The 16,085-nt window shown below is 41.5% G+C and overlaps 1 protein-coding gene across 1 annotated transcript in view; it reads left to right on the top strand.

Annotated features, from left to right (window-relative positions):
- impg2b (interphotoreceptor matrix proteoglycan 2b) overlaps positions 1–14,781 on the top strand; it is a 34,647-nt gene extending 19,866 nt beyond the window's left edge. The window contains exons 14-21 of the mRNA XM_049570801.1: positions 88–1,904; positions 1,988–2,207; positions 9,422–9,632; positions 11,320–11,508; positions 11,605–11,806; positions 13,177–13,256; positions 14,517–14,575; positions 14,725–14,781. Of these exons, the coding sequence (XP_049426758.1) occupies positions 88–1,904; positions 1,988–2,207; positions 9,422–9,632; positions 11,320–11,508; positions 11,605–11,806; positions 13,177–13,256; positions 14,517–14,550 (2,753 nt within the window). The 3' untranslated portion in view covers positions 14,551–14,575; positions 14,725–14,781. The remainder of the gene's footprint in view (positions 1–87; positions 1,905–1,987; positions 2,208–9,421; positions 9,633–11,319; positions 11,509–11,604; positions 11,807–13,176; positions 13,257–14,516; positions 14,576–14,724) is intronic.
- Positions 14,782–16,085: the final 1,304 nt, after the last annotated feature.

The raw sequence follows: 16,085 nt of genomic DNA, 5'->3' as shown, positions 1-16,085 counted from the left end.
TAAAAAAATCTGGATCTTTATAATTTTTTCTGTTAGCATTTCCTGTCACCTGCTGTATAACCTTCCTTGTGCTTCTCTGGTTTACAGATAACGGAAACATTGAAGATGAAGAATTCCTCCTGAGTAACGCTCCTGCTGCTGGAGACGACACCACCCGAGGGGACCATGCAGCTGGTCCTGGAGGCTCCTCTGCAGCCGCCCCCCTTTCGACACCGGTGAAACCGCAGACAGGCTCTGAGGTCACGCTGGATGAAGGATCTGGCTCTGGTTTCTCTGGAGACGGCCAGGGAGCTGATCTCTGGTCCTGGCAGCCAGCAGCAACCTCTGACGGCGCTGGCTTCTATGAGGAGGGTGATGGCAGCCTGGAGGTGCTACCGCCACCTGATCTTGAGGAAACCGAGGATGAAGATGAGGATGTTGGTGTTGATTCAGTAGCCACTGAGAAAGCGGATGTAATTGCGATGGAAGTTGAGTTCACGAGTGCTCCCCCTTTGCAGGCAACAACAGTTCCTGCTTTTGAGGAATCAGTGCTGGATAGAGGCATAGAGGAACCTTTCTTGGACCAGGTTTTGATTACACCACACATCAGCACTGACCCTCGGTACTCAACCACCACCACAGCACCTGTATTCTCGCCAAAAGGAACCTTGAACATAGAACTTTCAGTTAAAACAGTGGAGACATCTCTCATCTATGATGACTACTCCTCTACTGGACCTCACACCCGTGCAGCACCAGTCACAGATTCTCCTGAACCTGAACCCTGGACTCGTGAGGCCCCTGTTTTTGCAGGGCCAACTGATTCGGCAGTTAAGCTTCCAGAAATCACTAAAGATATACAAGTAACTACTGAAACAGCAACAGAGCTTCCAGCGGCTACAGATGGGTTTAAATCAGAAGATGTACCTGAGAAAAAGGAGGTTGAAGTCACTGTTGCACCTGAAGTACCTGATCCTGGCGTTTCCTCAACCGAAGGGTCCCCTACGATTGTCGAAGTCCAGGCAGTCACAGTCAAAGAAACCAGTTTTGATTCAGTCACTGAAGAGCTGCCAGAACTCGAGATACTTACAGAAAAACCCAAACTGCTGCTGCCAGAAACCGAAGACCACAGTGAAGTTGAGATTTTGGAGGTGCAACACATTGGTGGCGCTGATCCTGAGATAACGACGGTGCCGGCAGTTGGAATCCAAGATGAGGATCTGACTGCGGATGAAGTCATGGTTGTCACCACGGCAGCTGCTCCTGTCCTCACTTCCTCTGTAAGTTCAGACCACAGCAGCAGCATCGCGCTCTCGCCTGAAAAGGACTCACCATTTACTCGAGTGTCGGATTCGGCGCCAGAAGATGAGGAACCGGTTCACCATGAGCATCCAAACCATGAAGACATTGAAGAAGTTCCAGTGAGCAGTCCAACTGAAGATGTTCCTCATTTAACGCCATCAGTGGTGGTTGTGAACAAAACAGAAGATGCTCCAATGGATGCTGTAGAAGTGCCGCCAGGTGCTTCAGCACAAGATGAAAACTCATTTACCACCTTGACAAATACTTCAGAAAGTAAATTAGATAGCGGTATGGTCCAAACAACGTCCTTGCTTCAGGAAGTTAACAACAACACCCCCATTACTGAGATCCAACCTTTCGAGCACATTTTTTCCGACGTGCCAAGCATCAACGTCAGCTTTGATGTGTTCCAGTATGGCGGTGTGGCAACTGAGGCTGACAGCAGTGGCTTCTCGAGCGGGGCTCAGGGGTCAGACCTGGATGCCATCGCATTACCGACCCGACCCGGCAGGGCCCTGACGGTATTCTTCAGCCTAAGGGTGACCAACATGGCGTTTTCCATGGACCTCTTCAACAAGAGCTCCCCTGAGTACAAGGCTCTGGAGCAACGGTTCCTCCAACTGGTGAGAACTCAAAGAATCCAGTGAATTTAAACTTTTACATTCATGTGTTACGTTCTTCACACATCTTTGTCTTCGCATCACAGCTGGTCCCGTACCTTCAGTCCAACCTGAACAACTTCCAGAACCTGGAGATCCTTAACTTCAGGAATGGCAGCATTGTGGTGAACAGCAGGATGAGGTTCGGTAAGCCAGTTCCCAGAGGGGTAACCAACGTCGTCTACCTCATCCTGGAGGACTTCGCCAACACTGCCTACCAAACCATGAACCTGGCCATCGACAAGTACTCGCTGGACGTCGAATCCGGTAGGACAGCAGTAAAATAGAGAAAGACAAACATTCAGTTTTTTCCATTGAATTCACAGAACATCAGTTCTCTTTTAAATAAAAGCTCCATCATGAATATTCTTCAATAAGATCAGATTACTGAAACATTTTTTGGATGATTCAATCAATTATGCCTCAAAAATATGATCCCAGTGGACTTTTTTCAACTCCTTTCCTGCTTCACTTTTAATAGTTGTCTTAAACAAGTTGATCTGTATTGAACTATCCCATGAGATCCACAAAAAGTCTCAGGTCCAAGCCGGACCTGAGCCTGAACCACGGCAGCAGTTTTAGGCCCATACCCGACTAAAAAAACAGATTTTCCAAAGTGAAAAATATATGTTTTCTTCAACATTAAAATTAGGGATGTCGGTTTCATTTATTTTCCCTTTAATAACCCAACACCTGTTAACCGGTAAGTAATTGGTTCATTTTTAGGGGTAAAAAAGTGCGAAATGCCGTGAAATACAAGTGGCCTTTCCTTTTAGTGCGCCCTCCATTGACTCAGTGAGCTTTAGTGCGGCATTTCAAGGATTTATCCATGTAGAGGAGGTGAGGGTTTAATGTTTCGCCTTTTATTTTATTTTCTGTCGGCTTTCCTGACACACAGTCGGCTAGCCATGTTAACATGTATAACCATAGTGCCCACAGCCCAACCTCCAAGTTACACTGGTTAGCCAAAGTTAGCCTTGCCCTGCACTCTGCACTGTGCACCACCCAGACTGGGTGGAAGGTAGGTAGAGGTGCTGCTCATTCCTGATTACCACTGGTAACACCCTCCTGGTAGTGGACCAACAATGGAGAATCCAAATCATTTCAAACAGCTGAGGGCTCAACCACAAAAATAAGATTTTTAGAAAACATTTGACTCCATTTTCACTGAGTTAGGTTTATTTATATATGTCTCTGCAACAGAGAGAGTAATTTATTGTCTTATTTTAGCAGTGACATTACTGTTTCCTGTTGTGTTTGACAACTAGTCAAAGCGATCTTTGCAAAGTGCTGCACAAAGTGGACAAAGACTTGCATGATTTTATAGGTTTTTTAGGAACTGATGGTAAAAAGAACAAGTTGCTCCACTGCCCTCTGGTCTCCCCACAGGGCGCCACAGTGAGTAAGCGGCTTCATTTTGCCCTGAAACCCCCTTTAGCATTGCTAACTATGTTAGCAACATCAGCTATGCTGACACCGCTAACAAGCTAATAGAGCTAACAGTGAAGTAAATAATGCTAAAGGGGTTTCACTCACCAGGACGACCTGGGGGGAGAAAGGAAGGTGGCTGCCATATATCAACAGCAACGCTCCTGGGTCGGAGTGGCATTACTTACGGCACTCACCAAATGACTTGTGCCCCTAGCTAGCTTCCATCCAACCCAGTTGGTGTGCAGTGCAGAGTGGCTGAGGCCAACGTTAGCTAATCAGTGGAGACCAACAGATTGGCAGTGAGCACTATGTGTCAGCATATTAACACAGCTAACGGCTGTCTGTCACCCACCAGACCTGTGTGGTGCGCAGTGCAGTAAACTGAAGAGTAGCAAAATGAACCTTTCAACCTACATGCGTAACCAATCAAAAATATGCTCTGTTAACCGTTGACATCCCGAATTAAAATATTTATTACAATCTACAGGCTGAAATGTTGTGGGCTCTGCGTCTCACCTATACAGGTTTCTGGCCTGTGCCCCTCGGTGCATCTCTGTCTCCGTGTGTGTGGCAATCCACAGTGATGTGGCGTGTGGATGATGATAATCACTCTGTTGCATGTTAAACACATCTGTCCTACTGCTAGGGAAGGAGAAGCAACCGCCTCCAACCAAGTTACAATTCTACCATTTACACACCAGAACTTCTGGTTTCATGCAACCCCTGTGTGGCACGGCACCTCAGTTCTGTGTTCACTGTGACCCCTAATTCTAAAGTTTTGTCAGTTTAAATCTAATTAGCTGATGTCAAGACAGTCCATACATTTTTCCAGACATGACACAGACTGTAAGGTCTGCACGTTAAAAAAAAAAAAAAAAAATCACAGGGAAATTGGCTCAAAGTTACTCCAATTTAAGCCTGAGGGAATCTGCAGCTCAGGTGCATGAGTTGGATCAGGCCCAAAAATCAAAGCTCCAATTAAGATGCAGATTTTTCACAGTATAAATACCTGTGAAGGCGCGATTCAGTGAAACGTGTTGGTCAACTACAACAAAAGCAAACTTCCAACAGGATTCTGATTTCTGCATTCACCAGAGGTGCAACAAGTACTCTGATCTTTTACTCAAGTAATAGTACTAAAACCACACTGTAAAAATAGTTACTGAAGTAAAAGTACAAAAGTATTATCATTAAAACAAAGAACCTCTTCATATTTAACATGCACGAACCAGTGATTTAAGGGACTTTTAGGATTTTCGCCAAACTAAGGTCTGTCACACATATTTATCCTCAGTGCCTCAGATTTTATGAAAAAAAAAAAAACCCACATATTTATCTCTCTGGAAAAAATACTGCAAGAAGTACGTTGAGTATGTGTCTTCAGACAGTCTTTGTATTTGGCAGCTGTTTTATACTCAGCAGGTGAATCCTGTGTTGCTCCTGTCAGGATCTAATACCTGAGATAATCTGTCTGAGAGGAACGTGAGCAGCAGAACACACACTGAGTCACTCTGATCCACTGTGGTCTTTATCTGCCTGACAGAGGTACATTTACTCAGGTACTGTAAGCCTGAGGTACTCGTACTTCCAGTACATTTATCAGACGGCTGTAGTTACTTTACGAACTAAGAGTTTTCAAAATCTGATGTTTTGTTATAAATCATACAGCAGTTTATACAAGTCATTGACATTAATGCATCAGACCAGCACATACAGGAACTTGAAATGTGAAAACCATGCCCTTTTCAGGGTGTAGAAAACAGAAGTTCCCCAACATGTGAGTGGGTTGTAATTTTGACATGTCCGTATGCATTTATGAGTCTGAGTGGTCACAGTACTTTAATAAATGAAGGTTAGACACCATTAGGGCTGCCACTAATGATTGTTTTCATCATCAGTTACCTTCTCCATTACTCGATTTGTTGTTCAGACTATAAAACACCAGATATATGTAAAAAATATATCAGATGACATCCTCAAATGTCTTGTTATGTTCACAACCCAAAGATATTTGATTTACTGTCACAAAGGAGGAAATAAAACTGTAAATATTCACATTAAGAAGCTGGAATCATTGACTTTGACTTGTGTTGTTGTTTTTAATTAAACGAAAAATCACTTACTACTTACTTACTTTACTTTATTACTCAAACTGATTAATCAGTCATCAAATTAGATGGCCTTTAATTTAATACTTGACAACTAATCAATTAATTGAATAATAATTGCAGCTCTAATTTGCCATCATGTCCCATCAGTTGTCCCCCATCCAAATGGATCACTGACCCAACTAGGGATGGGACAAAATTAGGGCTACCCCCTAATAGTCAGCCAAACAATAGTTGACCAGAAAGATGGGCAAGACTTCATTGGTCACTTAGGAAAAACTAAAACAAAAAACAAACATGAAACTCTATCAGGAGCTGCACTTCGTCAAAATAAATCCAAACCCATATGACTGGAGCATGTGTGACTTTACTTTGAAAGGACAGACACAGGAAGTGTCCACGCTCAGCAGTCAGACAGGAGTCAGGTTAATCTCCAGGGCTGGTACCTGCGGTTATTCCACAGGCTAGTTAATAACATGTCGGGCAGGAAATCCAAAGTGTGGGATCATTTTGAGAAGGTGAAGGACGAACCCAAGGTGATATGTAAACTCATCTTCATTGGTCGACTACAAACATGACGTATCATGTGAAACATGGAAGTAGCTACATGCCCATTAGCCCACAGCGTCATTAACAGGCGGCTCGCTCAGTGTGTGACGTGCACTTGGAGATAAAATATAGGCCTATATTAATGAAGGTTCATTAGTACGGTTTGTATTTCTCTGTAATGTAGCACAGTGTTAACAATGTTACTGATACTATTCTTTCTCACACCTTCAACTCAAACCACCAAAATATATCATTTAATCATTACATTCATATCAGAAACAAGCAGGAGACTAGTCCACTGATGGACCCTGATGAGGACTGTTGGTCCACTGATGGACCTAAATGATGACTACTGGTTAATTTGGAAAATTCTTAGTCGGGGGCAGCCCTAGATGATTTACTATTTTATTGCAGATCGTAATAAAAAACAAAAAGTTTCTCTGGATAATGGTAAATATCATGTTTAGCAGCACCAAAGAGGCTGCAAGGCAACCAACAATTAAAGAGACGCTATAAAAACAGGCTGCATACGCAACAGCCTTAAAATATACAAATGATTTTAATTGAAAATTTTATATTTATATTGACCCATACCTAGGGGTTACACTGATAGCTAGAGAGTACTTACTGTAATTCAGTACCCAGAATGTGTAGGATAGCCATACGTACGAACATTTTGGTGGCATTTTGGTACGCTGAACTGCCAACTCTGTCAAATACAGAATGCTGGTGGTGATTGGCCGCAAATTCATTCAATCAGAGAATCACATGAAGGTATCATTTGACTGGAGACGTTTGGTACTACTTGATTCTGGGTTGTTTCAGTCTATACCTTAAAGGTGTCGAGTGTTGATACCCAGCCCTGCCTCAGCCCATCACAGGGGCTGAATATTGCTCATCTGGATATTTATACATATTTGCTGTGGTCACCAGGAATCATTAGGCTGACTATATGAACTATATGACTGTACCGTACATCAGTAGTGGCCATCACCAGCATCATTTAAAGATCGACCACACTGACAGTGAACATTCACAAATCTTATGAGCTTCAGATCTCAGTGGGAACAGCACTGTTAACTCACTATACAACAGCTTTTTGGCTTTTTACCATTTCTCTACAACAGCCCCAAAAGGGGGGCATGGCATCGGCGGTGAAGGGAGCCGGTCTGGTCTATAGCCTGGAGTCAAAGCCCTTCTATCTGGATGTTTTTTTAAGACATGGAAGGGGAGCAAATTAGACGTCAGCGTTTTTGGATTTATTATTGATGCAACCAACCATACAATAACTCTTCGGTATAGCGTTGTTACTTTAAAGTGGTTGGTTTAAAATTTTGAGACATGTTTCGACTTCCTTGTTTAATGCTGCATTGTTTGCTCTCAAAAGGGGGCGTGGTGCTGAAAACATACTCCAGATGGTCGATTGACAGAGAAGCAACCATGAAATGTTTTTTCCTTGTAAAAACATTTCATGGTTCAAACTTCACAAACTTTTCCTCTGAATATTTTTAGTAATTGTAATGTATTAATAATCATTGTAAAAATGTATTAACAATAATGGTAACAATTGTAAAGTATTAGTAATAATTTTAATAATTGTAACATATTAGTAATAACAGTAATTATTACAAAGAATTACTAGTAGTGGTAAAAATTGTAAAGTATTATTAATAGTGTTAATAATTGTAACACATTGTTGATAATCGTAAAAAGTTGTAGCATGTTAATAATAATGGTTATAATTGTAATGTATTGTAATAATAGCAATAACTGTAATGACTTAGTAATAATAGTAAAATTTGTAATAGTAATTATGTTAAGGATTGTAAGGTATGAGTAATAATAGTAATAATTGTAATGTTTAAATAATAGTAGTAAAAATTGTAACCCATAAATAATAATGTTAATAATTGTTACTTATAAGTAATATTGTTAATAATATAATATATAATAACATATTTATAATAGTGATAATAATTGTAATGTAGAAACAATTATGGTAATAATTGTAATATATTAGTATTAATGGTAAAAATTGTAACGTAAATGCAATAATGGTAATAGTTGTAATGTATTAGTAATAATGCTGAGCTTAAACAAACATTGGGGAAGTGTTACTTTGGGCTCATTGTGACAAACATTTCTCACTGTTTTTACTGTTTAAACAAAACAAACAATTGATTAATGGAGAAAATAATCAGTAGATTAATCCATAATGAAAATAATCAGTCAATTGTAAAATGAGCTCTACTTCCAACTGCAGCAGTAAAATCCTTCTTCTACATCAATGCATGAGTCAGAGTCATCTAACGACATCATATATAATATTATAACAGTCACAGGGGACACTTTATACTTTTAATACGTCAAACACATTTTACTGAGTATACTTTGAATGCTTTATTTTTTTTGTTGGGTGTATTCTGTTGTGTCCAAAGTGTACATTTACATTTAAGAGAGGTGAAGTAATTTTGGATGATTTGCGGGATGATTTCTGTGGACTGTAGCGTGAGATTTACTGTCACTTCCATCTCTGCTGAGCTGCAGCTCTTTAATCTGTCTGAGCCAATCACAGGAGCTCCTGACAACCTGATAATCTACAGCAGTGAGTCACTGTGGACAGCTGGTAATCACTTTACTCCTCTCCACTGCACCCTGAAGGAAGTTTTCCATTGCACAAGCACATGGTCCTACAGAACCGTACTGGATTCTGTACAGTGGACTTGTCATAAAGGCCACCTTAAAGTCATCACAAAAGATTATTGGAGGGGTTCCAAAGATGTAGCTAAAACATGGAAAGTTTTGTTAATTCATCTGATCTGGTCTCAGGCTCTCGTTCCCTGGGTCAATCTCAAGGTGTCGTCCTACGGTCATGTTCCTAGATTCTCGGTCTAAGGTCTCATCTTACAATCTCAAGTATTGTCTCAGGTTCTACCACAAATTCTAATCCTAGGGTCTCATCCTGAGTTCAGGCCCAAGGTCTTGTCCCTTGGCTTGCCCCAAGGTCTCCACCTAGGGTCTTGTCCCAGAGTTATATTCCAAGGTCTCGTCCCAGGGTCCACCCCAAAGTCTGGTCCTGGGGTCTATCTCAAGGTCTCATCTCAAGATTTTGTTCAGCGTTCTTGTCCTGGAGTCTGACCCAAGATCTCATCCCGGGGTCTAACCAAAGGTACCATCCCAGGGTTTCATTCCAAGGTCTCATCCTGGGGTTGACTGGGTGCAGAACACTGCAGATATTTTATTTCTAATACGTTATAATTATTGACATTATTCAACGGGAAAGTTTGTGAAGCTGTGACCATGAAATGCTTTACAGGAAAAAATACTTCAATCATCAAAAAAGTTTAAATTAATCAACTAAAACTTCTTCTGTCTCTGTTGCTTCCTCCTCAGGTGACCGGGCGGACCCCTGTAAGTTCCAGGCATGTAACGAGTTCTCCAGGTGTATGGTGAACAAGTGGTCAGGCGAGGCCGAGTGCGTGTGCGATGCTGGGTACCTGAGTGTGGATGGCCTGCCGTGTCAGAGCATCTGTGAAGTGCAGTACGACTTCTGCCTCAACGACGGCAAATGTGACGTCATCCCCGGCAAGGGTGCCATCTGCAGGTCAGGGGAGGTTTTACACTCTTAAAATATCAGCACACAGAAGTACTCGGATTACTTTTCTTTGTTGCTTAAAGAACCTTACTGGTGACTTTTATTTGTTTGACAGAATTTCTTTGCATTCTTTTTAAACTTCTTGTACAACATCTGAGTTTTTTTGAGTCTTGGATGCAAAAATGATTATAAGTTTTCCCGTTCTTTATTTATCATGTGCTCAGCAGTTAAAGAGTAACAGTCATTGCAGTCAGCAATGAAAATCTTAGATCTCAGGCTACAACACTGCTCTTTAAAGAAAAAGGAAATAACCATACATTAGGTTTTGGCAGGTTACAAGGTCTTACAAGAAATAAATGTCTAACTTTAACACATTACCAAAACATTCCCAGAACATTTCAGTCCCAAGGTTTTGTCCCAGGGTCACGTCCTAGAGTCTCGTTCTAAGGCCTCGTCCTAGGGTCACGTCCAAGAGTCTCGTTCCAACACGTTGTCCTAATTAATCTACTGTTTTTTTGAGATCTGTGTGGGTACATGAAACCCTTAAAAAGAGGCTGGATCAAGGGGAGTACCACCAGTTGGTCCAGGGGCTTCGCCTCCATGATGGATGTTTCCAGGCATATTTTAGGATGACTCGGGGGCAATCTATAACTGGAGTTTGTAAAGTTGTATAGCCCTGGACATCCAGCAACCACCTCCATCGTTTACCAAGTGAAAACTTGTTGTCGTGACCACCACAGAAGGCCCGTCTCTCAGATCATCCGATTGGACAATGGGAAAAGAGATGACGGGGCGCGTTTCCACTCTGAGTTGAAGTTTTTTCAACTTGAAGAGTTAAGAGCGTTCCGGCAAAAATGCCAGGCAGAGACGTGGGGTGCATAGCAACGCAAAAACAGTGAGCAAAAAGCTTCATTCTCATTAAAGACAATAACAAAAAGCTGCCTCCAGCTGCTAAAATGCTTTCTGTGTGATCAGGGTCAAAGGTGGCTTTTGGCATCAGGTGCCTGACAGTGAAATCACTGACAAAGTGGCGGTATTCAGCAACTTCGGAATGAGAACAGGCTGGAGGAGGAGGTTGTAGTCACTGATAAAGTTGTTCCCATCATGATGTGTTTGCATAGGTTCAGCATATATATTCAACGGCCCATTTCCCCTTCATAGCCTATACCTGACCCATCGCCATCACATTCACTGAAGACAGCATGAGGGACAGTTGTGAGGTTGTATGCATCATCTGGGCTGCCACACAGACCCCACATTTCCGAAACGTCATTCAAAGTTAACCTAAAAAAGAAGAGTAGAAAGTTAGGTAGAATAAGAACTATGTATGTGTTTAAGTACATGAACATTTAGATACACTGTGTTATCCCACTGGTCACTATTGTTGCTGTCAACATATTCACTAATTCTGACCCCACTGAACAAAGTTGAGTCAACACCAGACGCCTTAAAGTTACTGTGTACCAAAAATCTCTGTCCTGTCTTTATGTCAACAAACTTTACTAAACTTCTGTTTGGGAGCTTTGATGCAGCCATCCTTGTCTCATGGTGCAAACAGGAAGTAAACAGCTCTGGTTGTGTGACAGTTTACATTAAACATGTGACACTGCACATTTTTTCCTTACAGTGTTTCAACAGAGAGAACAGACAACAGATGTTATAGATGTGGGCATTAAACTTGTGACCTTCTCCGCAGGTGTCGGGTTGGTGAGAACTGGTGGTACCGTGGTGAGCACTGTGAGGAGTATGTCTCCGAGCCACTGGTGGTGGGCATCGCCATAGCCTCAGTGGCCGGCTTTCTCATGGTGGCGGCCGGGATCATCTTCTTCCTGGCAAGGACGCTGCGAGAGCAGTACGATGGGGAGGACACCGAGGACCCTCTACGGTTGGCGACAACACCATCAGACTGTTCGGTTTACAATTTAATGTTTATTTTGATCCAAGAGTTTGTTGAGTCAACCTTAATGTTTCCTTTCTCCAGACGGGGCGACAGTGTGCCAACACTGGAGCGAGCCACCAAGTTCAACCCCATGTTCGAGAGTGACCCGGTCATGGCCCAGTATTACCGTCGCTACGACGATGATGTGCCCCGGTACAGCAGATCTGCTGGAGCCGATGGCTCCAGAGACATTGGCAGCAATGAGATACAACACATCTACCAAGACACCACGCTAACCAAGGAGGTACCCCTGGCCGTCATGTTTGTGAACACATTATTTTCTTGTTTCAGTGAAATGTAACTCAAAGTCTGTGGAAGATGGGACAAGATTTTATGTTACGTACAGCTTAGTGTCATCAGCATAGAGGTGAATTCTTATATTGTGTCCATGTAACCAGAACAGACCCTTTTTTGGCCAACGTCACGATGACGTCATGTTATCAGCTGGAGGTGCAGCTGCCTCTCCCCCACAGGGCTGGAGGCTCCATAGGAGTATTAAAATGTGTTTGTCTTGTTGTGTTATTGGGAGCCAGAATAGAAGGAGTCATGGCTCAAAACCAGCCGCCACTGCCCGTCAACAAAAACAAAGACAACTATGGTTAAATGTGATAAGACCAAAGGACTGGACGGAGGCCATCATCAAAAATGCTCACATGTGCAGCGCACACTTCATATCAGGTTAGGGAAAAAGTATTTCCTGTTGTAGGGATGAATAAGGTTATGTGTATTAAGGGTTATCATGTCCACCTCATCAGAAACTGGGGAGGGATTAAGAGGAAGATTGGATTTCTCTGCAACGCTAACTTTTTAGCACATTAGCTAACGTTAGCTTCCATAGCAAAACAAACAAGTGTGGTCCTCCTTTGTAAGATTGGCTTCCTGTGACATCATCCATCCACTGAGTGAGAGCATACGGGTCGGCCAGTCTGGTCCTGTTGGTCAGTGTTTACTTATTCAAGTAACACTGACGGTCCCGGAGAGTGAGTGACCTGACATGGTGCGTTGGTAAATTCAGTCTGACGCTCCAGTTTGTGTCAGAGTGCGCTCCCACACTCAGAATGAGTGTTTCTGAACGCACCACTCACATCATCTTCCTCCATCGTCTAAAACAAGACAACACAACTTGTTAGCTAGCGCTAGCTAATGTCTGTGGAGAACTGTTTTGCATCCAGCTAAGCCCCGCCCACCAACAAACATCAGACTGTTTACTAACAGTAAAAGGGTCTGTATAAATAGAAACAAAAGTGGTCCCAGATTTGAGCCTCAACAACTTGTAAATTTTCTTCATATCTCAGAGAAAATTCAAATTACAAGAAGATTTCTCTAAAATCACACGTACATTCCGCTAAAGAACAAATTTGAGTCTGTCATCACTCCTTTACTGTTACTCTGGTTTCTATTTGTAACATCACAGGAAACGTTCAGTTAAAAGAGAGACAGTCGAGTGTTGTGACATTTTCAGTCTCAGCACTACACAGAATTTGTACCTCCTCTTTGTTGTCGTCGCTGTCCTCCTCCTCCTCCTCCTCCTCCTCTCCAGTCTACAACCGGTTCACTGACCTCACAACAGAGCTGTTACTTAAACATTTTTTCCTCCCTCTGACCTCTCTGCAGGAGATCCAGGAGCGTCTCAGGATAATCGAGTTGTGTGCCAGAGATCAACACTTTGCAGACTTTGTGCGACAGACTCAAGTGTGAGTGTTTGAATGTTTGTGAAAATTACTTGAAACCAATTGCGAACTGGGACTCAAAGTGAAGACTTGTTAAAACATGTTTTTAATTTTAGTTTAGTCTAAGTTTATTCACAAATGAAAAAAATACACAAACTGCTTTGTCGTTTAAAAATACTCCCTTTTCATATTTTTAACACTTAAAAACACTTCCTTTACAAATATTTTAACAGTCCAGAATACTTCTTTATGTATTTTTATCATTCAAAAAACTTCCTTTCACCTTTTTTAATTTTTAAAAATACTTACATTTTGACATTTAAAATAACATCTTTCTTTTAATTTAACATTTATGACTTATTTTTTTTTCTTTTTTCTTTTTTTTATCATTTTCATGTTTTAAAACGTTAAAAAGTCTTTTCCTTAGTTTTTAAACATTTAAAAAGATTATTTTTAACATTTGAAATACTTATGTTTTTTTTTTTTAATTTTTAACCATTTACAGCAACCTCTTTTCATTCATTTTGACACTTAAATTCTTTTGAAATCTAAGCATGTAATAAAAAAACCTTTTTTATAAACATTTTGAATCCTCTACAATTTAACTCCAAATTTAAAATAGAAAACAAAAAAAATAGAATAATTTATTAGAATAATTTAGAATATAAACTCATTATTAGAAGCTTTTACAGCTGGATAATTTATTATAAGTTGAGAATTTTTATGAAATCATTCAAGATGGATTCACAAAAGTTTCACCACTGAACAGAAAACTGAATCATGTTTTCACATAGAAATAAGTTTGTGTTACGAATGCATTTGGTCTTGTAAAGAGTTTAGTTTAGACAAAATGATCTGAGCTGCAGTGGTGGTCAGAAATGTTTCAGTCAGATATTTACTCATTCTGAGTGACCGAAATCCAACTGAAGATCTTTTCCAGTCGCTCTAACAGAATCTGTAGAGACCAAACATGCTGCAGTATTTTTACACAGAAACCACTTTTAAACAGAACTAATCTGCTTCATCATCTGATGTTTGAAGGAAACATTTAAAAATAGCAGAAAGTTTTTGGAGTCGCTCCACGAACGGCATCGAATAACCAAACAAACCTCAAATATGTGGAAATACACAAGCAGCGATCCTGCTTCCTCCCTCTGCTCGTCTGTTTATGTTTGGACTTCTTTCACTTTTTATTTGTGGTTTGGACGTCGCCTGTTCGCACCACATCACTCGCTGGCCAAAAACCACCAAACTAATCCAGTTTTCTCTTGTTGTGTGGAGCAGATTCCTGGAGAGGAGAGGAAGCTCCACCACATAGCGAGTCCTGAGCCGGTGACCTCGAGGTATGAACGTCTGTTCTTTTCTTCGTCCTTGTTACTCCTATTTCTTTAAACGTTTTACATCTCTGAAGTTGCTGCTGTTTATTTCAAGATAAAAACTACATAATTATTCATCATAGTCTGAGCTGATAGAACGGCTGTTGTGTCCACAGAAACCTGCCTTCGTCTCTGATTCCCGGGAGGACGAGGAGTTCATCTTCTGTCCAGTCAAGGTGAAGGTGACGAGAAGGGTTCGGGAGTTTCTTTTGGACGGACGCTCTCTCCAGGTGGCCTAAAGTGAACTTTGACCTCTGCTTGGTCGCCTCTCACCTCCACCTTCCACCTCCACTTGTACATACTGTGTTGTTTGTTTTTACCACTTCAGTCTCTATTCACTGCGTCCTCGACACTTTCACTGCTGAGTACCTCTGTCTTACGCTTTCAGACGGACTTCATGGCTTTCATCTTCAACTCAAGGGCTTGTGTTTGCGTCCCAACCTGTCGCTGCTGTCATACAAAAAAAAAAACAAAAAAAAAAAACCATAACACATCGCTGGAGGTTTGTCGGCAGTCGTTGGGTTTGCTTCAGTTGGTCGGTCTGATTCCGACATTTTTCCGCTCCTCCCTGTCAGTGCCTTCACCGCTCTGTTAGCTCCTCTGGGATACGATACGCAGACTCTCAGAGCCCTTGATGCCCTGTTACTTCCATGACAACCCGGATCACCACGCCACCAATCACCTGCTTAACAAACTCAAATGTTTACATTTCTCAACCGACGCTGGAGTGTTATCAGATGTGTAGGACGTGTAGCCTGTCAGTGTCTTGTTTGTTTTTTTAAGGAGTCCGACCCAGGAAGTTTCATCACCAAACGGAAACTTCCAGAAACCAGTTTCTGAACAACCAGAGAGATGTTTGAACACTGCCGAGGTGTCAACTTGGCAGTGAGACAGACATATTACAACTGTGAAATAATTTTGTTACAACAGATTCTGATTATCATCCCAAGGTCTGATGATTCGAACATATTTAACCCTCTCATGTGAATCTCTTTGCCAACAGATGGAGGATGTTGATTATCAGTATTTAATGAAGCACTGCAGCTTTACCGCTTCAAACAGCTGGAAATCAGTTGCATTGTTGTGTGCAAGAACATTTGTGCTTTAAGATATTTTATATTAAACTCAAATTCACCCAGAACACTGTCTGCAGGTTCAGTGATTTTAAATTAATGTGTGTTTTATTGCAAAGGACCTGAGACTTTATGAATAAAACATCTTCACGAGATATTAGTCCAGTCAGTCTGTGGTTTGACCCCAGGAAAACTGCAACAGCAATCATCCGAGGATCTCTGTGATCTCTTTGGACGTCCAAATAACATATTACAAGTACAGCATTATATACTGAGTGGATCAAGGTAAATTAAGGACTTAATTCTTTTAACGTTGGTGCCACTGAAGGTTGAAATGTTGAATAGAGTAGAGCAGTAGCTAATAGAACCATCTTCTCCCTTGTCACCGATCCTGTTGTGATATT

Source organism: Epinephelus fuscoguttatus, linkage group LG24 (assembly GCF_011397635.1).
Source record: "Epinephelus fuscoguttatus linkage group LG24, E.fuscoguttatus.final_Chr_v1".
Lineage (NCBI taxonomy): Eukaryota > Metazoa > Chordata > Actinopteri > Perciformes > Serranidae > Epinephelus > Epinephelus fuscoguttatus.
This window is presented reverse-complemented; position numbering and strand designations above follow the sequence as displayed.